The following is a 27,231-nucleotide window of genomic DNA, read 5'->3' as shown; positions in this document are numbered from 1 at the left end:
TGCCTGCCACCGTTAGCTTCCAGCATCCTCGCTGCTGCAAGAGGGGGAAAAAACAGCTGACAATTAGCATTTTAGGCTTCAGGTTTCTTTCTCTCTTGCTGTAGTTCACGAAAGAGAAGAAGAAGAAGAGCAAAAAGCCGGCTGCTCCTTGTGTCTGCTGCTTCTCCCCCACCCTCCCTTCCTCCATCCATCAATTCTCTCTCTCTCTCTCTCTCTCTCTCTCTCTCTCTCTCTCGCTCACATACATCCCCATCACACCCACACCCAAGAATACCCTCCCTGCCTCTGCCTCTCCCACTCCAGCGCTTTTCCTCTTCCCCTTCAACCCCTTCAACTACATTGTACAAAAAAAAAAAAGAGAATTATTTCCTCTGGGGAGGAGATGCTTGTCTGACACCCCTTTTCTTTCCAGTCCAAGACTTTTGTGGATGCTTTAATCCGTCCCTACTCTGCTACTTTGTGCTGTTGTTGCTACCTGTGGAGGTTCTCCCGGTTCTCTGGTTCTTCTTCTGCCAGCCGACGCACAGAGTGCAGCCCCGCAGAGAGGCACCATGCTGGGATTGGACGTGTGTGAGTTCGGGGGTCAGGTGCTGGAGCTGCTGTGGCTAACTATGTGCTACAGAGGTGAGACGATGGAGGAGTGTGCGTGTGCGTGTGCATGCTCCGGTGAAACAGTTTAACTTGCCTGATCCAAGTTATTATACTGCGCATGAATTATCAGTTTTAAAGCCAAATATAGAAATAAAATTAATATCATTAGCGTGTGTGTGTTTGTTTTAAAGGATGTTCATCTGTGTATGTGCTCAAGTGTGTGTGTGTGTGTGTGTGTGTGTGTGTGTGCCCTATGTCTTTATCCTGGCGGGTGTGGACATTTTTATGTCTAACATGAAGCGCTGCCAAGACAAGCCAAAGGTGGCAGATCAATAGCTATTGATCACATCCTACACTATGTCCCGTGTGTGTTCGTCTGTGCATGTGTGCTGCCAGCTTTTGTAATTATGTTTCTGCTCACATATATACACACACACTCGTGCAAAAGGTTGTGCGTCCATGAGAAATGTTGGCAGAGGAGGCAGCTGCTGTGTGTGTGTGTGTGTGTGTGTGTGTGTGTGTGTGTGTGTGTGTGATGACACAGCATATGTAGCAGTCAAATGATATTACCACTGTCTGCTGTTACTTCTAGCAGTATTCTTTGCTTTTGTATCTGCAACAATACATTTGCAAAGCAGCTCTCTTTCTCTCTCTCTCTGTGGGTGTGTGTGTGTGTGTGTGTGTGTGTGTGTTCACTACACTGCAGCAGTGCTGAGCAGTAACAGATGGTGGAACATTCCTGGGGTTTCCCCTCACACATGTATGTGTATATAAGCGTGTGTTTTGTGAGATAAAGACGGAGGGAGATGAATCCCAAAAGAGAAAGTGAGTGAAGTCATTTGAAAAAAGAGAGAAGAGAATAAAAGAGAAAACCCATAGTGACAATGACGACAGAAGAAACCGAAGAACATAAAAGATCTTCAAGTGAAGGTCTTAGAAGTGATTTAAGAGCTGAGGCAGCCATGAAAAATCAATTACATCAACTATGAATTTCAAACATCATTTTGAATTGATTGCTCTGCTCCATTCAGTTTCCAACAAGTTGCCTAAAGTAGATCTTCCTTTCACAGCTTTCAGTCCGTTTCTGCTGCAGATTCACTACTTCAACCATTATTTCCCAAACATTTCAGAGAGCCACTTTTAAAACCCTGAATCATCCATTAGTTGATCACTCCATATACGTATGTCAATGCAAAAAATATTCATTGCAGCGAGTACAAACTGCCCACAGGGAATCTGCGTCTGTGCATGTTCTTTTGTATATGACACATCTTGTCAAAAACACTTGGCTGAGATTGAATTTTGAAAAATGAGGAGGAGATTCTCATAGGAGCGTAGGAGGTTACTGAGTGGAAAATAAATGGCAAGAATAGGGAGCAAAATGGCGAGGCGAGGAGGAAAGAGGGCGAGAAACGTAGAGGTTAAAGAGGTTTCGGAGAGGGAGTGAATGAGGCTGGAGAGGGAGAGAAGCAAATGAGGAGGTGAAGTTACAAGGAGAGGAGAAGGAAGAGTGAGATGAGGAGAAGTGGAAATGGTGGGCGAGGAAGAGAAGCATGAAGAAAAGAGTAGGTGGGAGATAAAAAAGAGAAGAGGAAGGAGGAAAGGAGGAGTGGGAGAAGGGGTAAACAAAAGAAAGAAAACAAAGGGAAATGTTGGTGGGCAAGATCGACATCTTCTGTCAGCAGCTGTTTCCAGGAAAGAAGGGAGAGCAGCGCAGGATATTTTACAAAGTGTGTGTGTATGTGTGTGTGTGTGTGTGTGTGTGTGTGTGTGTGGTAGAGCAAGTGAGAGTGGGTGAGTGGGTGAGGCCCATGTGGCAAAACGCTCTTCATGAGCTGTCAATCAGTAGACACAGGCAGCGAGCAGCGAGCAGCTAGCGCTCAAACAGGCTAATTGAAAATCTTTTCTCTCTTTCTTTTTTTCTGTCTGTCTATCTTCATTTTCTAACTCGCACAGGGATCCCCATCACTTCTTCGTCCACTCTAATCTCTCCCTCAGTCTTTTGTTTTTTTGAGGTTGAATATGAATAGGACTCGTCCTTCTTTCTGTCTTCTCTCCTTTTGTCTTCTCCCCGTCCCTTCTTTTTCTCTTTCTGGCTCCCACTGTTAGATCAAATAACCCAACCTCCATACTTCACTCTCTAATCCTCTCCTTTCTTCACTCCCTACACTGAGCTCATCTTATTCCCTCTCTTCTGTCTTTACTTCTATTGTTCATATCTACAGACACACACACGCACACACACACACACACACACACTGTCAGCTTGTCAGGTTTGTTTGTACTGTATCTGCTCCTCACATCACCCCTCCTCCTTTTTCTCCGTCCCAGTAGTGATAAATGAGGTTGTGCGGGTGAGCAGACACATACGAGACTAATCAAGTCAGTCAATTAGACAACCTGCTGTCTCAACAAGGCTGATGGAGCAGCTGAGGACATATTACTGTGTGTGTGTGTGAGAAACATTCACATGAGAGGAGGCTGATTAAAGGAGTGGATGTACGGCATAAACGTTCATTTTGCTTTCTGTCTATAGAGAGCCGAAGTCTAGACGTCCCATTTGGACAAGCCTCTGTCCTACTGACTTCTGCAATCTCTCATTCAGCATTTCTCTTATCTCTCTTTCTGAAAAGATTAAGTTTATTCCTAGGGTTTATTTTCCATATTCTAAGACAAATTAGTATCTATTGTGCTAGTAGAAATCAAAGTCTTTTACAATTACTTTGTGGGCACAAAAAAAAAAAAAAACACACACCCCAATGAAAATTTACAAGTGGGGCAGCGCTGGTACTTGAGTCATTGTAACTTGATTTTGTCCACATCCGTAAAATTCACCAACCCTCTCCTGTAGCTTTAATACATGCATCTAAAACTTGTATGGCGCTCCGTCTTCTTTGACTGGCTGTTACTACAGATGTGTCTGAGAAAACCGCAACTCCTCAACTCACCCAGGATTCGCCTCTTCTGTGTTGTTTAGCCCGCAACGATCTAGGGCTTATGGGAAATGGTGTTTGTTAAAAGCAGTTTAAAAACATAAATATTACAATGAATTAACAATAATTTTAAATAATTTTAAAAAACTGCCAACCATATCCAGACAAGTGGGGTGAGTTCATTTATATTTCAAGGCTGGGTTTTTAGTTAGTTATTAGTGTTACAAATGTCAAAGAAAAAGACTGCACTACACTATGACACATTCACACGAACAAAAAATTTTGGCTAACATTAATCTCTAGAAAGATATCTACATATGTATGCAGAAATATGTTGGAAAGGGATGAGATTTTGGTATTGGAAGCCTTTTGATTTCTGTTTGTAGTCCGAGTAGTAGCCTATTCAGCAAACACGTTTGAGTGGGCTTTGGTTGTTTGGTAAATGTTGTGAAACAGTGTTAGTTTGGTTAGATTTAAGAAAAGATTGTGGTGTGGATTAAAATAAGTACATAATGTAATTCAAGAACGTAAGTAATGTAAGTCACATGACGGAAGTTGTCTACAAAACATTATGTAACTTAAAACATGTCAAGTTTGACTTTCTTTCACATGGGAATCGAACCTCAGTCTCTACACTGCCACAAAGAGCCTTGTGGATGTACTGAACCTGACAGATATATCGGCTTGTCAAAGATATCAGCATCAGTGTTGGCTGAGAAGTAAGAAATTGCAGTTGATAAATTCCTTTGACATGTTTAAGCTAATTTATAAACGGTGACACCAGAGACCACTGACAAGTTAATTTTTCAACTGTAAATGTGCTGCTGAGTGGAAATCTCTCAATTATTTAATAATCACATTTAAGAGATTGGTTATCAAAAATGTTTCAGCAGGTCGCATTAAAAAAATATCATCTCATTAGAGTTTTTTCCAACTCTCAGATATTCATATTGATCCGGCTCAAAGTATCACACCAGTGTTGGTCTTTGATTACGCCAGATGTCAGGCAGTTATGTGGTCTGAAAAGTGCTTATATGATGGAGGTTTCTTACTGACATTTTCCTGCTTGAACTATAATTCATTTTTGATTTGACTTGGAAATGTATCCTAGAGTTGAGAAAAGGGATCTAAAGATTCTAAGCTATTTCAATACAAAGAATCAGTATCATTTGGATCTAGTTTAGACAAGTACAACAGGATTGCAATGCAGCTATGTTGGCCTTGTTATCCTGGAGAGATGCACCGAATAGCCTACATTTTAGTTTTGAAGATGAAGACATTCATGATGTTAAACACTGGGACAGCATATAGATAATGCAGTTTCTAAAAGTTGCATCATACCCTTATCACTATTGACAACTGTAACATTAAAAGCCAAGCAGCAGTGTCAGCCATGAGACGTCCTCAGCGTACTGATATCACCAGTCTCAGCAGCCGGTGTCATTTTGTTTGTCATCTTACACTTTCATCAACAAGGAAGGAAACATGGGAAATGAGATTTTAACGATTTGCTGGTTAGCATGATGAAGTGTTACGAGTGTTTCTAGTGTTGACAGGGTGTCTGTAGCCTTACATGGAAATCTTGCAGGTGACACATCGATTCTTGTGTGTTGTGTTGTAGCGGAAAAGGCCACGCGCTGCCAGCAGCCTTGGAGATGGAAGCAAACCCTGTTCGCATGGCCTGCTGTAATGCTGTTATGATGATCGTTCTTCCTTTACTGCCTTTTCCTTCATTGTAAAAGCTGTTATTGGCTTTGCTGAGGCCTGAAAGATTCCCTTTTTATCTTCCGCTGTGCGTGTGTCCTTTTGTGTATGTGTGTGGTTCAGTGCCCCGGTGGTCTTGTTATAGTATTAGAACAGAGCAGTGACAGCAGGCCTTAAAGGAGTATAAAAAAAAATCTACACACACACACATAGTGAGAAAGAACTGTTTTCCTGACACAGTGAACAGTTATCTGGGTTAAGGAAGAAGGAGGCAGACAGGATGCAATTATTAAAAAAGAGGAAGGCTGTTGAGGCAAAAGGAAACCAGTTTAACTTCCATTACTTTGGATGAAATTTACTTTTCAGCTTGTGAGATAATGACCTGTTTATGATATAGGATTTTCAGTTAATGTCAAAACAAGTTTTTTTTTATTTTTATTCCATTATCATCTTGGAGCCTCCATCGTGCAGATGAACACAATATCTCTCACAATCCTCTTGTTCTTAAAGGAATAGTTTGACACTTTGAAAATTACGCTTATTATAAAAGAGTTAAATGAAAAGATCGATACCACTCTAATACCTGTCTGTTAAATATGAAGATACAGCTAGCAGATGGTTAGCTTAGCTTAACAAAGACTGTAAACTGGGAAATCGCTAAAAAATGTGAGCCCAGATTTACAGATATTTATCATCACCCAAATACAATATAAGTCTTTTTCCAGAAACATTGTTTTTAATTGACATTACTTTCTGGCCAACTAGTGTGTGTTTGAGGTCTCATGTGAGCAGTCCTTCTTGAATCCTTCTTCCCCTGAAGCCACCTCTCCCGTGCCAAACAGATTGCTGTGTTGATTTTCACTAAATACGTTGGTTTAGCAGTAAATATCAACAGATGAATACTGAATCTGTGTCTTGTGGTTGTACATACTGGAATGAATCCTTTTGTCTTAGTGTAAAACCTGTAAACAAAAATGTAAGCAAATGCTGTTGAATTTGGCGACAGGTGAAACGTGTGATGTGGTTCAGAACAGCTCTGTGGACACATATAGCTAAATCATTTTGCATTTACTGAAGTAAAAAAAATGAAGATAAATAATCCCCAGAATCCCAAGATATTTGATGATTAGGTGTTGGTACTCACGCAGCACCCAGAGGGGCCTACAAATGCACATAAATAATAAATACTCACTCAAGGGCACAGTAATGAAGGGTTTTTTGGTTTGTATGTTAGGCTCTCCAGTAGCATCTATGTTTAGACACCTGCTCCGTTTCACTTTTCTTTCTCTGTAAAAAAAAAAGTTTATAATCACCATCCATGACTTTAAGCTTTTCTGCAACAACAGAGAGTGTTGATTTACACTTGTACTGCATATTTTACAGCAGGCACGTGTAATGATGCTGAAGATAGTTTCTGAAGCTACGGAGGGTAATGAGGCAGTTTTATGGGCATCAAAGAAAATCCACCAGTTAATATCACATCACAGATGGGGGCTGAAACAGTTGGAGGAACACACACACACACACACACACACACACACACACACATCCATGCATGTACAAGAACATACACACACACACACTGCTGGCTTTTCACTAGCTTGTTTTGACCACCAGATTTACATATTGATGGCTTTAGTTGCTTAATTCAGCTGCTTTTCTGAAATCAGGGCAATGAAAAGATTTAGTTTCCTACCTTTTGTAAGTGATAAAACTGAATAGTTCAAAGTAAAGAAGAAATGTCATAGATTTTAGAAAACTGTCTAAGAAATCAGTCTGTTTTAAATGAGTGTGACATCTTAAAGAAGGAATAGGGAATTCTTTTAAAAATAACTTTTTGTCCTATTTGCTGCAACTGTATTTATAAAACTTTATCCTGACAGTAGTACATGAGACAGATAATCTTTTATTATGATGATTATGATGATGATGATGATGATTATTATTATTTCAGATTTTCACATAAGGACAACTTTCATGTTGGAAAAGTTTGTATCTGGCATAATTAGTCTTTAGATCAGATTTATTGGTACAGACTCAGTGTAACTAATGTTAAAACTATATTTACCAGGTTAAAACCATAGACTTCTATAAAAACTCACTACTTCTAAGCTACTACCATATACTAGAGATTTAAAAGAAATCCATATTAAAACACTCAGTTGTACAAGAGACTGTATCTCTGGGAACCAAAACCCTGCCTTTTCAAATAAATTTTAATGGAGACATTTACTGTGACAGGTCAGCAGTCTGGAGATCAAAGAAGAGCTCTCAGAAGTCAGAGAGGAAACTGGTTTTAATAGCAACTCAGAAACACATACACGCTCATGTGGTGTGGGGAGCGAGCTGCAGAGCATGATATGTAAATACAGCAGGGTGAATCATTTATGAAGTCGTGTACCATCCGAATCTGACATACTATAGAGTTTGATGTGTGTGTTTGTGTGTGTAGAAGGAAGAAATCTACAGTAGATCTATGTGTTTTTTTTCCTTTTCAGTGGTGGTGCCATACTTCCTTTTAGCTTCTTCCATAAATGAACTGTATCCAGAAGTAGGACCAACACATGATATCTTAAAACTATTGTCTGTAAAATATAAAATATGCAGATTAAAAAGGTTTGGCTAATTTATGCTATTTTACATTTTATGAATATTTAATATCAGCATCAAGATTATAGGAAAAACATTTATTGTTCTAAAGGACATTTAAAATATGTAGTTTTTAAAGACAGCAGGAAAAATGTGAAAGAAATGTCTGTCCATCTGCTGAATCAACCATAAAACACTTGTGAGTGAATAAGGATAATTAATCTGCCAGATAGAGGAGTATGTGGTGGATGAAATTAACCTTTCAAGGCCTAATCCTTGTAAATTCAGGATAGAAATGTCTGTTGTAAAAGTATTACTACTACTAGTTTATTTAGATTTTAAACAAAAAACATCATCACTTATCACTTAAGTGATGACAGCAGAGTGCAGATGCCCAAATCCTCCATGTGTTGACCCCAGCTAGTGCTTCAAGTGATGGTAGACCTTATTTAGAAAAACAAGAAAACTTTAACATATCAAAAAGTCTATTTCACAAAGACCATCTTGAATCATCTAGTCATCTAGAAATGCACTTTGACTAAATATTGATGTAAGAAAAACTACAACCAGGGGGTTACAACCATCCAAGGAAACCATCCTGTCAAATATAGATTTATGGAGATGTGCAGGGTGTATTAAAACTCATATGCCATGGATCCCCCTTGCTGCAAATGAAAATAAACGCTCCACTGTGTATATTTAGTCACATAAAACAGATCCACAGCAAAGGTGATGTCACTGCAAGGGGAGTTGAAGGGGTTTCCATGGTGATGGGCGAAGGCTGCTGTGTTTGGCCCTGACTGGGTGGGGTGCTGCTACAAAGGCACGAGTGCACAGGTACAAGTGTACATCTGTGTGTGTTGACACTTGTCTTTATGTCTCTGTTTAACACATTTGATTTCAACTAATGTTTACAGAATCTGTAACACTGTATGTGTGCATTTATATGCGTTTGATGGGTATGTTTGTGACTAAGGTTTGTGTGTGTGTGCGTATGTGTGTGTGCTTTTGTGTACTCTTTGTCATCCAATTACCTCTACACACAGCTCCGAGCTAATGTACACTGAGCCATCTCATTATGAATAGTTAAAACAGAACCAGTGGCTATTACACAAGGCTGTTACAGCACAGTAAATAGACATCCATAGCACAGATTGTGTCTGTGTATCCTGTTCTCCAGATAATTGGAGTCTAGTATGCATTGTGCTTTTGTGATGGCAACCATGTAATGTTTTACTGTAGGAAATGATCTGTCTGTCTTTGTGCGTCTGTGTGTGTGTGTGTGTGTGTGTGTGTGTGTGTGTGCTCTCTTTTTAAGCAGATGAGAGAGGAACATATGCCTCTCCTCTCAACCATAGCATGGTAAAATATGTAATTTATCATTTTATTCTACAATCACCAGTGCAACACACAAGTCACAAAGATGGGCAAGAAGCATGACTGTAAAGACTCGACTTTGATCAGTATTGAGAAAATGTATAAACGTTATGTCTGCTTTTACTATGGTCAAAGTTACAAAGTTAAGCTTTTAATCATGATGTCAATGCGTAACTCACTTTGACAAAAATAAATACTGACATGATGTCCAGTCTGATGGATTAACTATAAAGCAATTCATGCCACATAAAAATATCCGATCACACATCACCTTTGTCAGATTGGACTCATATTCCTGCCATTGGTCTTGGTATATAAGAGCCTGTGTTGTACTTTGTCTTTCAGGTATAATATTCTCAGCTTTTATTGTGATAAAGGTTCAAAATTATTATTGTTTTGTTAATTTACTGGTGTTGTTGCAGAAATGTGTCTTTTGTCAACCAATTTACATAAACTGCTGTGTTTTGGTCAACTATGGTTTTGACTGGTCAAATCCTTCCAGTTGTAGTAACTATTACAGTCGGCTAATATTCACTCTCTGGAGGTGCAGATGAGGTGGAGATGCTAAAATGAAATTTCAGCTTGCAGAGCACATTATCGAAAGTCTGTAAAATTTAATATTGAATCAAAATCCCTGATGAAATCAAACCCCGGTTGGCTGGAGCTGGCCTACATAGTAATATGCATCTTATCTCAGACAGTAAAGCAATCTTGCCTGGTTGATTTTTCAGTCTCTGAAATATAACAGAAATATTTACTGCAGATGAGCTCTACTGCAAATGTAATTTACCTTTTCCTTTTGTGCATTTTCCCATTTTAGTTTTTAGCGTTGCAGCAAGGTATAGGCACTTATCATCTTCTTTCTGTGAAAAAACAGTGTTAAACTTAGATGAACAATATACAGTATAACAAACTAATTGAAATTAAATAACACTAACTCTATCAATATAAAGCACGTTTTGTCAAACAGAAGGTAGAGCAATAAATACAATGACAACATTCCTTTAACATATTATTCCTGTTACAGAAATTTCTCTCAGCTTACAAAACCATCCATCTCTAGTTCAGTGATTCCTAACTAGCGGGTACTTCTATTGCCAGAAGGTTGTGGGAAAGATTGTGGATTGTGATTATTACCTAAACCTATTTAGATTTACCTAAATCTAGAGCTGGATAATAAAACAATAATAATTATCGCAATATAATTTTTTTTCAATAACAATATAACATATGTTCAATAAACATTCAACAAATGTTTGACTTTATTCACTAAAATCATGCACGAATTAGGACTTAATTTTTTAATTAAGATGTGTATTATGTTGAGGAAAAAAGACTGAAAAAAGCTTTTACGTAATTGTACTCTATTCTATTTGTTGGCAAAGGTTTTATCATAATTCAGTCAGGACAACTTTCATCAAAGACTGATATTGCAAGTTATATTAGGCGGTATGGCTTTGTTCTGGGATCTCCCTGCCCATCCACGCGCCCACGTGGGAAAGCCATAAGGTAGGGAGAGCACGTGCGGAACGATAATTATTGTGCATCCCTATCAGATACAGCATGAAAGGTGGAGCTGGAATTTGCCAATGAATGCTAAGAGAGGAATCAGCTGAGCTGTCAACTCATGTCCTGCTGAAGATGGCTATCGCTGATATACTGGAATGAGCGGAGCTTGACTTCGTTGCCTGCCTGAATTTACGCTATGCTATACCTCAGACTCGTGAAGGGATCCACTGTTTGGCATCATCGATTGACCATAATTAAGAGTTTAAACCACAATTATTGTGGTAATTTATTGTGATATTATTGTGATAATTATTGATATCAAAAGATATGAAACTCTTTATCTTATCTATATTTTTGGCCATGTCGTCCAGCCCTACCTAAAACTAATGTTAAAACAGTCTAATACAAAATCCTGCTATAATTTTGGAGGATGTAGTTTGTGGTGCTGTTGTAATGGTATTGCATTATACAGAGGGAATGTTTAGCCTACCGTCATTTAAATGGTTGGCTAAAAGTAATGAATAAACAGGCCAAATAGTTAAAAGTCACGGGCAAAAGGTTGAAACAGCTAGCTAGCTAGTGAAAATATCCTTTTAATGGTCTTCTTTTTTTCTGGAAGGTCTAATGGCTGACAAGAAAAATTTGCCTATTGAGGAGGAAGAGGATGAGAGAAACCTAAACTACAATCCTCCGGCCCAGAAGTCTTTGCAGGAGATTCAGGAACTGGATAAAGATGATGAGAGTCTGGTCAAGTACAAGCAGACCCTGCTAGGGCCGGGACCAGTGACAGCAGGTGTGTGTTTACTGTTTACCTGAGGTGATAGAAAAGCTGATTCACCCTGATACCCAGCGTTACTGCACCTTTCATAATACCATTCACTCAGTATAATGACTTGGTGCATATTTCCTTGCAGTCATCAACTTCTAATGAAACACACACACACACACACACACACACACACACACACACACACTCGAAGAGACCTGCTTGCCTCAGCATCTCTAATCCAGCAGCTGATATCAGTAGAATAGCTCAGTATCCCCCACTGCTGTAACTCAACACCATCTCATCTACATCTTAGTAACACTGAATGCAGTAGGAAAGGCCGTAACGAGGCAATGGAAAAAGAGAACAGAGAGGGGAATAGAGGGGAATACTTTATAGCCAAACAGAGGTAATTAATCTTTTAATCTGTCCATGCTGTATCCTGATGTCAGCCCACAATACTGGTTTTGGACATTTGGATGTTTATAGACTGAAATATTTTAACATGTAAAAGCTAAAACTGCAACTTGTTTTGTATTTTCAGCATTAGCATTTTAGCCATTCTAGCGGTGTGGCTCCAGGAATGGCATTGCAGTTCTGTACGTTGTTCCACCATTTTGGTCAACAACTAGATGAATTGCTATGAAATATTTTTCATTCAAGGTTCCCCTGATGATGAATCCCAATAACCTTGGTGATCCTCTGACTGTTCATCAGGTCAACTTTTCAGTTTGTCCAATACTTTGATTCATGACCAAATACCTGCAAAACAAATGACATTCCCATCAGCCCCGGCTGCAGTTTGTGTTTACTGCTGATTTGCAAATGTTCGCATGCTAACACAGTAAAGCAGCACTACTGTGCATAAGCACAAATCCACTAGCATGACTCCATTCACCCCCAGATCTCTGAACACAGTCTTCACAAGTTTTAAATTGTTTAAATTAATAAATAGTTCTATAATGAAACCTCCCATAAAACCACAACTTCTCATTTTTACATTTCCCTTTATGTATGGAATAAACAAACAACACATGTAACATGTTTTATAATGCAGCTAGCTGTTTCCAGTCTTTACGCTAAGCTAAGCTAAGCTAAGCTAAGCTAAGCTAATCATCCCCTGGCTCCATAAAGGACAGGTATGAACATGATGTCGATCTTCTCATCTAACTGCAAGAAAAAGGAATAAAGGAATTTTCCAAAGTGAACAATTTCTTTAAAAAAGTGAGCAAACAAACAAATGAGTGACTGAAGAAAACTGTAGTAACCAGACTACTTTTCTTCTCCAGGCATCTCTGGGCCTAATGTCCAGGTGACCAGGCTGACCCTGCTGTGTGATGAGGCTCCTGGACCAATCACCATGGACTTGACAGGTACACAGCGCTTCCCTTTCATGACTCTTTTGCTTTTCTGTTTCATTCTTCTCTATCCAGCATCACTTTTCTCCCTAAACTCGATATTACCTCGCTTCCAAGATGGTGAAACCAATCACAGATGTGCCCTGGAGCAAGGCATCTCACTCCACTATGCTGCATTTCACGTGCAGAAAGACTGCAGTGGGTGTGTCCATGTTTGAGAGAGGAGAGACAGCTAAATGTTTGCTTAGTGAGCAGTATTGACATCTTCCCCTGGGTGCAGGCGAAAGTGACATGCAAGGGAAGGGGAGTGAGGTGGCTGTAAGGTCGTGTGTGTGTGTTTGAATCTGTGGTGCATGCTGGTCAGGTGGCTGCAAAGAGATTATGTCCCTCCCTACAGGGAACAAAGTTGAGGGAAGGATTCATCTGTGTGTGTGCGTGCGTGCATGTGTAGGTTCACCTCTTGTTGACTTGTGTGTCAGGGTGTGTCTCTGTGTGTGTGTGTGTATGTGTGTGTGTGTATTCCTGATTTCACTGCATGCAGGATTTGCTAACATTTTCTCCTTGTCCTAGCATTTCCACGCCTGTCACATACACAATTACACATACATACACAGACTGCTAATAGCAAAGGTCACCTGGTTGCTAGGCAATGCTGACTTTGTACTATGCAGTTTCCTCTGATTCAAACACAGAGATAGAAAGTATCTAGCATCCTTTTATGTGAATGTTTCGTCTGTAATGGACGATCTCCTGAATTGCACCAAATAGGGAGGGCACACTGTCCCTCCACACCAGACAGATCTAATGCTTTCTGATCTGGTCTCAATCATGGATGATGGAAGAAGTGAAAGGCGGGAGGAAAATCAATTGAGTAATCTCGGGGTGGATGTGGTGCTACAGAGTTTAACAGAAAGACTACATTACAAACACGGGGTGCCTAGAGTTTAAAGGGGCACTCTAACGTTTTTACACATGAAATTCAGTTTGTTCGCCATGAAGAGGACTAATCAGCCTATGGAAACAGCTGTATCATGTATTCTTTGGCTCTGGAGGAGCTTCCTCTAGTCTGAAAAAATAATCCTGATGGGGTTTAAGACTTTAATAGGGAGCCTGCATTATAATCTGCAGGTGTTTAAAAGAAGTGGGTGTTTACCAGGCGGGGGGATCTAATGAAAGAAGCTGTCTGATATTGCATTATTGCTTTGGTCTGCAATGTGGGAAATGGAGGATGCAGTGTTTTTGAGCTTGACCCACTAAGCCAGGATATCTTGGCCTCTACTGCATCAAATTTTGACCATTCTTTTTGTTTTTATCTGACAGGGAGGATCTAAATTCACCAAATAATTTAGAATCATCCTCTGGGGATTATTAATATTATACAAGTTACATTGACTGTATACTAATTTGCTTTACCAAATATGTTTCAAAGGGAAAGAAATTCCTTCTGGGTTATATACTGAATCACCCCAACGTATCACACACCTGGGTAGACAACTTCAGTTGATTTGAATTGTGGAGATTTGCAAAATCGGCCAATTTGTTTATTTCTGTCATTTTCAGCTTAACGTTAACATTTAGAGATACAGTATATAGCTAAACTTGGTGGTCCAATCTATCTGACGTTTCTGCAGTGCTTATTTTATGTACGGCGTTGCTTTGCTAGCACCTTTGATAAACCAAACTACTTTTGGGTAATCTCATTTTCTTTTGCCCAGCAGGTAAATCAGGTTTCCATCCCATCTAGTGAAAGCTAGCTATTGAAAGCATTGTTATTTATAAGATATGAAAGAATAAAACATGCATTTTAGATGAATGAGATGTATACACTAACATCTACTATAATACAATACAATACAAAACTATCGTGAAAAAAAGAAAACATTCAACATGTTGCTGCCATTTAATTGTATATACGTGACGCAGGAGTTTTCTACCCAAAGTTATTCTAAACGGACATTGTGACTGATTCTATACATTAACTGCCAATGTTTTGTTCAATCCAGAAAGGATTAAGTTCTTATACCACAGATAAGTTTTAGGGAGGAGGTTGGGGTGCGTTGGTTGAAGTTCCTTAAACTTAACCAAGTGCTTTGAGCTGTGCAGCGTTAACCACAAATAAGTTATGCATTAGTTGCCAGGAGCAAATATGGTAGGGAAAAAATAGATACATTTCGTTGGCAGTGACCTTTTTGCAGATAAATTTAAATTGAACATTTTACTTTGGCAGGAAGCTGATCACAAATACGTTCAATATTAATGTTTTCTCCTTCTGTTGATATAATATGTCATCTGAGTGGAATTACCCTATATTTCAAACGTATTAACGATAGCAAATATAATATTATTATTGTATATATATTATAATATTGTAACTTATTAAAAACCAAAACAAGGTGAATAAACTTACACAGATGGGTTGCAAGCAGGCAAAGAACAAAACAGTCCAGTCTAAAACTCAAGACAAAACATATCCATAGAAAGAGGCAGGCAGGAATCAAATTCAAAATCCACCAGAAAGGCAATATCCAAACAGAAATAACAGAGTACAAACTAAATCCAGAGTAATCCAAAAAGAAAGGCAAGAACACATTCAACGTGATATGCAGATGATCCAGCGAAACCAGGAAAGAAACACGGACTGCAAATACTGACACAGGTGAGACACATCAGGGAAGACAGAGACAGGAAATAAAGTAGAACAAGGATTAACAACTGCAAAATAAAACAGGAAATACAAAATAAACCCCCAAAACTATGACACTTTGATTTTATAGAGGTACTGTAACACAGTTAATCTGGGGCCTGTTTCACTAAATTTGCAACATCAGATCACAGCACCTGGCCTCCTCCTGAAGGACACAGAGATCAGAGGTCTGCTGTATGCAGATGACTTAGTGTTGCTCTCACCTACTAAAGAAGGTTTGCAGCAGCACCTTAACCTTCTGCAGAGATTCTGTCAGACCTGGGCCCTGACAGTAAACACAGCAAAGACTAAGATAATGATCTTTCAGAAACAATACAGAAATCAGGTTACACACAATTTCTATTTAGACACCACTAAATTACAACATACAAAAAACTACACTTACCTTGGCCTCAACATTACATACACAGGGAACTTCAACATGGTCGTGAAAGATCTGAGGGACAAAGCAAGGAGAGCTTTCTATGCAATAAAAAGAAACATTAAAATGTATATTCCAATATTCCGAAATCTGGCTTAAAATTTTCCAATTTGTACAAGAACCAATAATTCAATATGGTAGCGAAATTTGGGGGCCGAAACTAAATAAGTTCTGTAAGAGCATCCTGCAGGTGCAGAGAAAAACACCAAATAACCTGTGCAGAGCAGAGCTCGGCCAATACCCCCTCTTACTAAAAATACAGAAAAGATCAATTCAATTTTACAATCACTAGAAATCAGTTAACCCCCAGACATACCATCACAAAGCCCTAACATACCAGGAGCTGAAACCAGCCAGCTGGTCCTGAGGCTCTCAGCAGTAACAAGTCCCCAACAGCCTCAGGACACCAAATTATCAGCAAGCAGAACAAAAAATATACTGAATACTGGAAAGAAACAAAACCAAAAACACAAAGTAAATTACAATGTTATCTGACCCTAAAAAGAGTACAATAAAATGTCCTAAACTATGAAAAATAAAATAGCCTATGTACACAATATTCTCTTCTTTATTGTATATTAACACACAAAAACACAACTTTTGCTATTTTATTTCCTTATCTAATGAAATGTATGAAATTAATTGTCCTACTTTATATGTAGCTTTGGCAATATTGTTGCTGTACATTCATGCCAATAAAGCTAATTTGAATATGATAATTTCTGCTTGCATTAAACAAATGGCATACTTGCGACCATGCATGCATGAGCTTGTGAGAGCCATGTAGGACTCACAAATATCTGCTTCCTACATCACAATGCTTGCCCTTCGTCCTAACGGAGAAAGAAAAGGCCTTCAGTCCAATACAGGAAATGCATACTGTATATGCAGTGTTGTTTATCTATCTAGTGAACCTTGAAAAATCTGAATAACTATTTATTATTTAAATTTGGTTTTAATTTGGATGAATGTGTGTGTTAGTGTCGTAGAGCTAAAGAGTAAAAGAGAAATTGCTGAACACTGTGTGAGAGAAAATGATCTTTAATCGTTAATCTATAAAGTAGGATAGAGTAAAAGTAAGCAGCACTGTAATAATCAGTCCGGCTGGCGTATTATGTTGCAGTGAGATAGCCGAGCCGGCACCTGACTGGATGTGGAATGGACTTTCCATCACTGGCTGAATGCATTAGAAACCTCATTATACACTATAGACTGTTACCAATGCAGCATGGTGCTTTAAGTGATGATGGCCATTTACTACTGTGTGTGTGTGTGTGTGTGTGTGTGTGTGTGTGTGTGTGTGTGTGTGTTAATGAGAGAGAGAGAGAGGAAGGGGTGGCACAACACAGAGTCAGATACATTGCACCATAGCAGAGATGATTGCTCTACACTTTGAAAGTGTATGTGTAGAAGAGAAAGAAGACACTCGCTGTTACTGCACGCATGACTGGTTGTCCCATCAGAGACCTTAACTTCTCACTTCATAACCGGTCCCTCTTGCACCCTCGGAAGGTGTGAACTCTGTGAGTACATGGAACCTCTGAGTCTCTGTCAACACAGACGACAACAGGACAGGTGATGCTCAGAGCGTTTGCTGTGTGGACCCCCAACAATTTATAATATAATGTATATTGTTTTTTTCTGTCACCTGAAGCGTTTACAAGTATTGTTTTCTTAATTAGGTTACAGAAAAACAGTCATTCAAGACCTCCCATAACGGACTGTGTAGTTTTGTTCAGATTAACTAATACTATAATCTATCCCAAAACCATATTATATAATTCTGGTTATTAAGGACTTCTTTTTGTAGTTTTGTCCAACAGTTCACCACTGACCAACTGTACTGCTGCTGTTGTGCACCCACACAGTTTTCCTGTTCTCTGAGGGATTATTAATGACATTATAGGAGAGCGCTTACTTTCAGTTCTACTTCCAAATAAAGTGGTTTAGATAATCTGGCTAAACTGTTGGCTTGTTTACAACATGTCTGATTGTCTGACTGCACATATTGTCCTTGCCTCAGTTCATTTTCAGTCTCACATGACGCTTCCTCCTGTTGAAGCAATCGCTCTGTTTTTGCTTTAGATATCAACCCATATGTAGCTACCATTGCACAACCATATTTCCGAGGCATAAGAATTAATGCAACACTTTAGTCTATGATATATGGTGTGTACTGTAGGCTACTGTGTGGCATGCTGCCAGGCCGCACTGCAAAAACTAATTTCCTTGACTATGACGTCTCAGTGCTTTGGTGCCCTGAATGTAAGCACTGGCTTTGTTAAACTTTCATGTACCCGGAGTTCAGGGTTGTTTTGCTGAGCATGCATGCTGCTACACCTAGTCACACACACTCATGCCAAGCAAGCAGCCACTAATCTTTACCTCACAGTTTACCTGAAATAAAAAATCGGAGGTCCAAAAATGTCACACAGTTGAATGACTCCAAATCAGAGATAATTATAACTACCTCCTATGGCCCAGTACTAGCAGCATTAACAATCTCTCCTCTGTGTCTGGGTGCCCTATCTAATAATATTCAACCTAGCAACCTAGGAGTTATTTTCTATTCAGAATGGTCCTGTGATGCTCAGGTGACTAAAATGGTGCAATCCTGCTTTGCTCAACTCGGACAGCTAACCAAGATCAGGTCATTCTTTTCTCCTGCAGACTTGGAAAAGGTCATCCATGCTTTTGTCTCTTCCAGACTTTATTGAAATGCACTTTATTCTGGTATCAGCAGGCAAAACATCCAAGGACTGCTGTCGATACAAATCGCTTCGCTTTTTTATTTTTAACACATACTAAGAGAAGCAACCACATTACACCAATTCATGCTGCTTAATTATTTGATCATGTTTATATCTTAAGTTCTGGATCTTATTTGCTTTTATTATATGTTTTTATTGTAAAGCAGTTTGTAACTTTGTTTTTGTAAGGCGCTATATTTATTTATCAAGTTATTATTATTATTATTATTACTGTTGTTGTTGTGTGCTATAATGTCAGTAATATGTGATTTTGTTTGTGAATTTCATATAATAATGGGAGGAATTTTTCAGGGCGTGAAAAGAAAATGTGGAAATTAGTTCAAAAGAAGTGGATGCTAGCCTGAATTTGCTCCGTCACCCTTCTATTGGAGCAGTATTATAATAAAACACTCAGAGGAGCAGAGGAGGGAGAGGATGAATGTTCTGACTACAGGCCTCTCTCTGAACTTAATGGGTTAATCACTCCACTGAAACTGCAGCAATCAAGATTCCTAACAGCTTCCCGGCTGACATCAAATCGGATTTATCATCTTACTGCTGTGTTTGATGCGGTCATGAACACTGGTTGAAGAAGTGCTGTATGCAGAATGGGCTTAGAGTGTTAAATTGTTAGATACAAGAAACTGTAGTATAATACTGATCTGATATCCCTTTGTTGTTTTTATAAAATAAACCTTATCTAACCCAAAAATACCATTATACCTGTTATTCCTATTATCTTGTTCTAAATCTTTTCTGGAGCTGTATGTTTTTTAAAATGCATGTCTACTGCTACCTGATGCAGAAGCTACAAAACATTAGATTTTACATAACAAAAAAAATTAAATAAAATGAAATGGGCATATATTGTCAAATAGGTCACAAAGTAAACATACATGGTGTAACAGACATTTTTAAATTAATTTACTCCCTAATATTTTGGGCTTCTCTGGTATCAGTGCAATATTTGTTTGAGCTTCAGTATTTGCCTGCGCATCCTTGCGTGTGCATATTGTGTGTGTGCATGTGCGTGTGGAGAACAGGTAGACAGCTCTCCACACTGACCTATTTTCTCAGTCAGACGCTCCCAGGGGAGGCCAGCATCTTTTCTCTTTTCTCTCTCTTCGTCTCCTGAGACGAGAGAAAAGAGGAGGGGGGTGGGGAACAGAAGGAGGAGAAGAGGGAGAGGAGAGCTACACACAGTTTACAGAAGGACATAGATTGTATGAAATGAGACTGAGATAGAGATGGAGCAATGAACAATGTGTAAAATATCAGCCACAAATAACAGCTTTACTTGCTCGATGCAATACATTTTTGTTTAAAGTGTTTCATGTAGTGGTATAACACTCTGAACCACAGGGGGACATTAAAGAGAAAAGAGTGACAGTCAACATAGGCAGAGCTGGGAGATTTTCGTCGGCAAGACTGATATGGTGTTTTTAAGGCTTTTACTTCAAGTGTCAAAATGTGCCACAAAGTGAATATATTTTTAATATGGGTGACACCAGTGGGAAATCAAACCCCTAACCTTGTTTAGGGAGCGACTTACTATGTGCTCTGTTTGCGTGCGTGTTATCGGTAGGTCACTTCCTTTCTTTGCCTGTCTGTCTTCTGCCTGTCTTCCTCAACACATCGCTGCTGTCTGTTTTTATTCACCCCAGTCCTCTATCTGTCCTCCATTTCCTCCCCTCTCCTCCTTCCTCTGTTTCTCTCTGTCCATTAGGAAGCACTCAGGACTGATGGTTGGGTTTAAATTGAGATATAAAGTGATTAGGCAGTGGATGCATTTCTGATTGCTATGTGCTTTTACAATAGCTACCGCCTGTAGTATGAACCCATTCGACCCCACAGCACGATGAAGATCATTTTATTGTACAAAGAAGAAGTAACACCACATAACCAATATGTCAGAGTTGTACTCGGGTATGAATGCAGAATACATCACAGCTTTAAGCAATTCTTCCTATTTAGCTGAAAACATGAAGAAAATGCACATTTATCACATAGTACACCAATAAGCAAACATGCATGCATATTTCCAGGCTTTTAAGATTGACAAATTTTTATCTATATTCTGTATTTGAATTGCAGCTTTTTATTCCTGATTGGTGACTAAATCCCTTTCTTGTGAATGTATTTCTTTTTGGCAATTAACTTTCCATTATTCTTTTATATGTTCTGTTTTATATCATTTAAAATCTTTATTGAAGCTCAACATACCTCTTTTTTCTACCACATGTTTGGAAATTCAGTAAATAAAGGTTTGGAAAAAGATTAATTACTATAAAAGACAATTTTTCAAATACACTTTTGGGGTTGAGCATCAGTGTGATCACATAGTGAGTCATTTTGAGATACGTGTCGTGTTGACCTTGAGTGATGTTGTGTTGTTGTGCAGGAGATCTGTCCGCTCTGAGGGAGAAGACCTTCTCCTTAAAGGAAGGAGCGACATACAGACTAAAGATAGACTTCAAGGTAAGATGCATAGAGTCAGTCACAGAGGTATGTTTAGGGTGGAAAGGTTTACTGTACATTACAACACGGACGGATTACTGTGTGTATGTGTGTGTGGATGATCAGGTATTTACTGTAAGTGGGAAAGACATAGACCCTGCTGAGTAAGCCATCATGTACTATTCCATCAAACCACCCTATCAAACAAGTCCATTATCATACTTAATGAGCCTTTTCAGTGCTGTTTCATTTTATAGTGCCAGTAAGGATTAATGCTGGAGACGCAACTTGTCTTTTAATATCAGCAAGTCTGACACTTGATTATTTTTTAGATTTCTAAAATTATAAAGTCATTACTTTAAAATATCTTTTAGCCATGCTAGCAGCGTAGCTCTCTGTATAGCAATGTCTGTCGGTCGGTCAGTCCGCCCACTATTTTGGTCCAGACTGAAATATACTGGACAACTACTGGACAGAGTGACATGAAATTTAATTTGTACATTTATGGTTCCCAAAGGATGGAGCTTGCTGACTTTAGTGATCCCCTGACTTTTCCTATAGAGCCACCAGCGGGTCAAAGTTTTCACTTAGGCTATCCTGTTAAATATATCAACATCTACAGGATGTTGTGTTTCTTCTTGTACAGACATTTGTAGCTGACGGAGATGAATCTTAATGCCGTTGGTGATCTCCTAACTTTTCCTCTAGTGCCACCATGAGGTTCATGTTTGTGTTTTTCAGTGAAATGGCTAATGGATTGCCATGAAATTTCGACATTTTGTTTAGTTAGTTCCAACAATAACAAAGGTAGAAAAGAATAAAACTCCAGCACAGCAGCTTGCACAACAGTAGTGAGGTTGTGTATCAACTCCTACTCCTGTTTGCTGCTCTGATTGCTTAATTTTTGCCCAAATTACTCACCAAAGTGAAATTTCTCAGCTGATTAAAAACATAACATTTTGTCGTAGATAACAGCCCCACATGCCTCCCAGTTCACCTTTAATGCATTAGCACAACTGCTATTTTCTGGTGTGATAGCAAAAAGAAGAAATCCGTGATGTCATTCACACACAGAAGACCCATCAATTACGGCTGCTCGTTCCCTCTCTCCATCTTTTAGCATCACACTTTTTTTGTCTTTGTCTTGCTTCATCTCTCCTTTCTCTTCTTTTTCTCTCCATGCCCCGTCATCACTTGTTACCCCATTCACTTTCTCACACCTCCACCCTCTTGCCTTTCTGTCCCTGCTCTGTTACAAATAAACCACTCAACACTCATGTAAACACACAGCAGCTATTTCCCAAGCTGCATGTCCACTATAAATAAATACAAGAATGGGGACGATGGAATATTTTTGAAAGGAAATGCAGAGCAGATATACATGAGAGAGGGAGTGTACGCAGAGGCTAGAGAGGATGTTTATGGAACAATGATAACATTAGGAATTAAAGGAATTAAATATTTGTACATTTGCCCAGTTAGCCACAAGAATAAGAACAATGCAACAACAAACAGTATTGAAGGAACTACAGGAACTACACTGGAGTTAGTAGTAGTTGTTCTTGGATCATATCGGTAAAATTCAGTGGAGTTGCTGCAAAACACTCAGAAACCTAATATGAGATCATCTACCGCCTCATGGTCTGAAAGTCATTCAGGTTGTGGGAAATACTCCTGTGCTGGATAAGACACTAATATCTGTGTGAGTGCTGCTCAGACAAAAGATGAGATGATGAGAATTTTATTTGGCATAAATAGAAATGTAGACATTGAGGTCTTGTTCAAATGAAGAAACTGCATGGCTATAGAAAGAAAAGAGGTCACTGTGTGTGTGTGTGTGTGTGTGTGTGTGTGTGTGTGTGTGTGTGTGTGAGTGTGTGTGTAGACTAGAGGCAGTAGATGGGGAACTTGGACCCAAAGGGAAAGGGAGATGTGCTGAGAATGGCCAAACAGCTCAGAGTGACTGACTGGGCTCTGCTGTGAGGACACCTGCTGGACAGATGGCTCCTCTGCAATCTGTTAATGCAGTTTCACCCCAAAAGCTCATTAGTGTGTTTTGCCTGACGTGTTCTTGAAAGCATGGACATTATAAACATGCAGTGTTTCAACCTAGAAGGTTATTTGGGTCTGGATAGACTGTTACATGCAAGTGAAAAATGTATTCATTTCTCACAAAGTTATTAAATGGACAAGCCACTAGTTTTACATGTAAAGTTCAGTTACTTGTCACAAGCAGTCCTATGCAGCAGCGTGTGAAAACAGCTCCATGATGTCTCCAAAGTTAGAAGCAAACAAAAAAGAGGGAAATAAATCCCTGATGTTGTCATAGTGATGTCATCAGGGTTATCTCAGTTTGGGTTTGAGATTAAAATTTTTCGCAGAAAGCTTGCTTTACAAACTGTTGATGAAGTGAGCATTTAGAAGCAGGGGTCTAAAGAAGCTGTTAAGTTGCATTATGGGAAATTAAGTATCCAGTGTTTCTGGCGCTTGACCCCATACTAGTAAGGACTGAAAGTCTGGAAATCTCGGCCTCCGCTGCTTCAGTTTTGAGCATTCTTTTTCAAATCTGTCTCATGCAAGTCCTCCAGCTTTATCGGTGTGTAATACTAAATCCTTGGAGTACCCCTTCAAATTTATTGTTAAAATGTGCAGAGAAACTACATTTTTCTTGGTAATTGGTCAGGGTCTTCTTACTGTGTGGCTTGTACTAACGTTGTGAAGCCAGTTTTGTTTTTGACTGACAGAAAAGTCAATGACAAGATTTGATGATTTTATTAAAACTGTGTGTGTCTGCAGGTGAACAGAGAAATTGTTGCTGGCTTGAGGTACCATCATGTGACCCACAGAAAAGGAATAAGAGGTAAGTGTACATATACTGTACACATACATATACAAGACTACCCATCTAGTTTTCTCACTGATGCTGATCCTAAAGTGACCAGAAAGTGTCCATGAATGAAAGTACATACAAGTATGTACACATACCTAAACCTATCCTATAAAATCTGGGCCTTTAATTATCAAACTTTAGATTCACACTTTAGAGGCACTGTCAAGAAAAGTGAAAATTAAGACACATAGATTATCAAGCAAATCCTACTTACAGCTAGATGTAGGAGGAATGTTTATAAGCAGCCCTCAAGTGATCACATGATGGTTCACATGTATGCTCAGAGAAGGATAGCCAATCAGAGGACTTACCTTACATCTGCCCCATTGTTCAAAGATCTTTACTATTTAGTTGCGGTTTTTAAAAAATATTATTTTATTTGTATTAAATCTTTAATAGCTCTAAATAGAAATGACTATGTGAAATTAACAAATGTTTAGTGCGTTTAGGGATGAAATAATAGGAATGTGGATGTTACCAATATGTGTTCTCACCTTTTTTTCTGTACTACAGCCATCCATGATCAACTCAATTTGACACCGCTTGATAAAAAACTTTTATTTCAAGTTTCATAGTAGTAGTGAGAGATCTTTTGCTTAAAAAGGTTGTCCACTGATTTAGCATTTAGCTCTCCAATAACATTGTCCAACTCTCAATTATTCCACCCATACTTCTTCTTTGTCTAAACCTGGCACCTGCATTACCCACAATGCAACACGACCAAAGAGTTTGATTTGTGAAATCGGTCCAAAAGCCCAAATTGTCCCCTTTAGCAGTAAGCCGTGTTTCAGTAAGTTTCTATTTTGTGTCTTCCTGCAGTGGACAAGGTGTCGTACATGGTGGGAAGTTACGGCCCAAAGGCAGAGGAGCATGACTTTCTATGCCCGGTTGATGAGGCACCCAAAGGCATGATGTCCCGCGGCCACTATCAGGTCAAGTCCCAATTCACTGATGATGACAAGAACGTCTACTTGGACTGGGAGTGGAACTTCGACATCAAGAAGGACTGGAATGAATAAAGAGAGAGAGAGAGTGAAAGAGATGATGCTACTCTTCCTTTCTTTAACTCCTATTCTTCATCTCCCTCGTTTCCTTCCCCTCTTTCACCCTCCACCACATCAACCTGTGAGAGCAGCCTTGCAATGGCGTGAGACAGGAGGCTCTCTTTCTCCCCCTCTTACTCCTTATTCTCCTCTTCTACCTTTTCTTTCTTGTCTGTTTAATGTCAGGTGTGCTGAGAGGGACCTTCAGAGAAGAGAATCCGCCCTCTCTCTGCCTTCTGTCCCTGCATTTACATTCATCTTCCAGATTCTTCTTCATCTATATCTCATCCATCCGGAGTTGTAAACATGATGAAGCTTTTGGGATGACAAGTCTCCCTTTCCTTTTTTTCAGTTCCATTTCTCCCACCCTTCCTTCTCATCCTGTCATGTATCCCTGTCTTCATAAAGCAGCAGTGGAGGGTCTGTAAAGCAGGTCATTAAAAGAAGTCCATTTGAGGCGAAAAGGGAAATAAAATATATACAGTGCATAATTACATTCAATATCTGTCAAACAGATTCCCCCAAAGAGAAGAGATGAAATATGTAAATACTGGGTGCATTTGGATGCTCAGTAGGAATTCTGGATTCACACAACAGAACATCTAAAAAAGAGTTGGGGGGCAGAGGGAGTGACACGAGGCTGTGTGAGAGTCTGATTGCCAAATTCTGTGCTAAAATTCATACTCCTTCTCTTAGTCTATAATGCAGTCAAACACACAGACATGATACACATATCGTCCATCAGAATAAACATCCATAAATCCTCTTAGAAATCAGCAAAAGAAGACGCTCCTTATAACTTCAGAACTTACCAGAGAATCATCATGTTTTTATGGTTTCTTTAGTATCAAAGTAATCCAGTGATAGTTATCTGTATATCCATGTGCACACTGCAAACAGGAACTGTATCATAACTAATTTGGCATATGTTTACACTGCAGTTCCACAACGTGTTGCGCGATTATCATAATAGAAGAAAGACAAAGAATAACAACAAGTGACAAAAATCCAGTTGTGTCTGATTGACAAATAAGAAGATGCAACTGGATACATTGATATTTTATTTGCTTCATGTCTTTCTTCACAGTTTGTCAGGAGTCAGAAATGTAACTGTCAGGTAGCTCTCATATTTTTCTCATAGTATTTCTTTTTATCCTATGTAATAGGGTAGGCATATTGATTGGTTGATTAATAAATAAGGGAAGAGGTTCAACAATGTTATTAGAAGGAATTATGTTAGACATGGTGTATTTTAGTTTTCTCAAGTCTTTGTGGAGCTTTTTGAAAGTCCAAAACCAATAAGAGACTGTAACTGAGCTGTGTATATTGTAGAAAGAGATGCATGCATGTCCTTTAGGATTTGATACTATTCACTCAGTAAAAATGAACAAAATTAGCCCTTTCTAAACCTCTCTCGTAGACCAAGGACACAAGATGTGAATAAAATTCTTCCTTAAGGAAACATTTTAAGATGGTAGCTGAAAGATGGAGTACTGTCTCGGAGGTATATCAAGGGATAGATTAATTCCCCTTAAAAAATAAGAACTATCATTATTGTGTTAAGTCTTTGGATATGATATTGTCATTGTTGCTGAGCATATTGAACATTGAAATACCATTTGAAATCTTTGTGATTTAAGACTAACTGTAAATGTTGGCTTGTTGGGTGTTGCATGGTTTAGCAAGATTCTCTCTCTTCCTTTTTTTACGACTTTATTGTAAAATTTAATGTGATTTAAAAAAAGATAGTGACGCAATACCCAGATGTCAATGGTTGCCACATACTGCAGTGCAAAACAGTATTTACAGGGATATTTTTAAAGGCACAGATAGCTGGAAACATTTGTCTGTCTCTAAAGCCCCCAGCCTGTAACGATCAAGTGCTGCATCCTGAAATATTGGTGTCAAATCTAGTATCCTGTATCTTTTAATAAAGGCAATTCAAACAGTGACCAAGATGTCTCTTGAAATATTTTTCCTGCCGGCACATAAAGCTTTCTTGCTGCTAGTTAGGTGAGAAAATTGATTCCACTCTCCTGTTTGTACAATAAATATGTACAGTAGCTACAACCAGGCAGTGGTGGAAGTAGTTTTTTTTCGGGATCTGTGCTTTACTTGAGTATTTTCAGTTGTTTTCAT

At 38.9% G+C, this 27,231-nt stretch overlaps 1 protein-coding gene across 2 annotated transcripts; it reads left to right on the top strand.

Moving 5' to 3' along the window:
• Positions 1-443: 443 nt before the first annotated feature.
• On the top strand, positions 444-27,031 carry arhgdig (Rho GDP dissociation inhibitor (GDI) gamma). Of its 2 annotated transcripts, none has more exons than XM_046074356.1 (6): positions 444-624; positions 11,323-11,496; positions 12,759-12,842; positions 21,104-21,180; positions 23,956-24,019; positions 24,869-27,031. In XM_046074356.1, exons 1-6 carry the CDS (start codon positions 552-554, stop codon positions 25,066-25,068), a joined length of 672 nt encoding a protein of 223 aa, XP_045930312.1. In that variant the 5' UTR covers positions 444-551; the 3' UTR covers positions 25,069-27,031. The 2 variants fall into 2 exon arrangements, with proteins under 2 accessions (XP_045930312.1, XP_045930321.1); XM_046074365.1 differs by lacking the exon at positions 444-624 and adding an exon at positions 8,592-8,654.
• Positions 27,032-27,231: the final 200 nt, after the last annotated feature.

The sequence above is a fragment of the Micropterus dolomieu genome, linkage group LG02, assembly GCF_021292245.1.
Source record: "Micropterus dolomieu isolate WLL.071019.BEF.003 ecotype Adirondacks linkage group LG02, ASM2129224v1, whole genome shotgun sequence".
Lineage (NCBI taxonomy): Eukaryota > Metazoa > Chordata > Actinopteri > Centrarchiformes > Centrarchidae > Micropterus > Micropterus dolomieu.
Note: the sequence above shows the minus strand (reverse complement) of the source record. Positions and strands in the feature narration are given on the sequence as shown.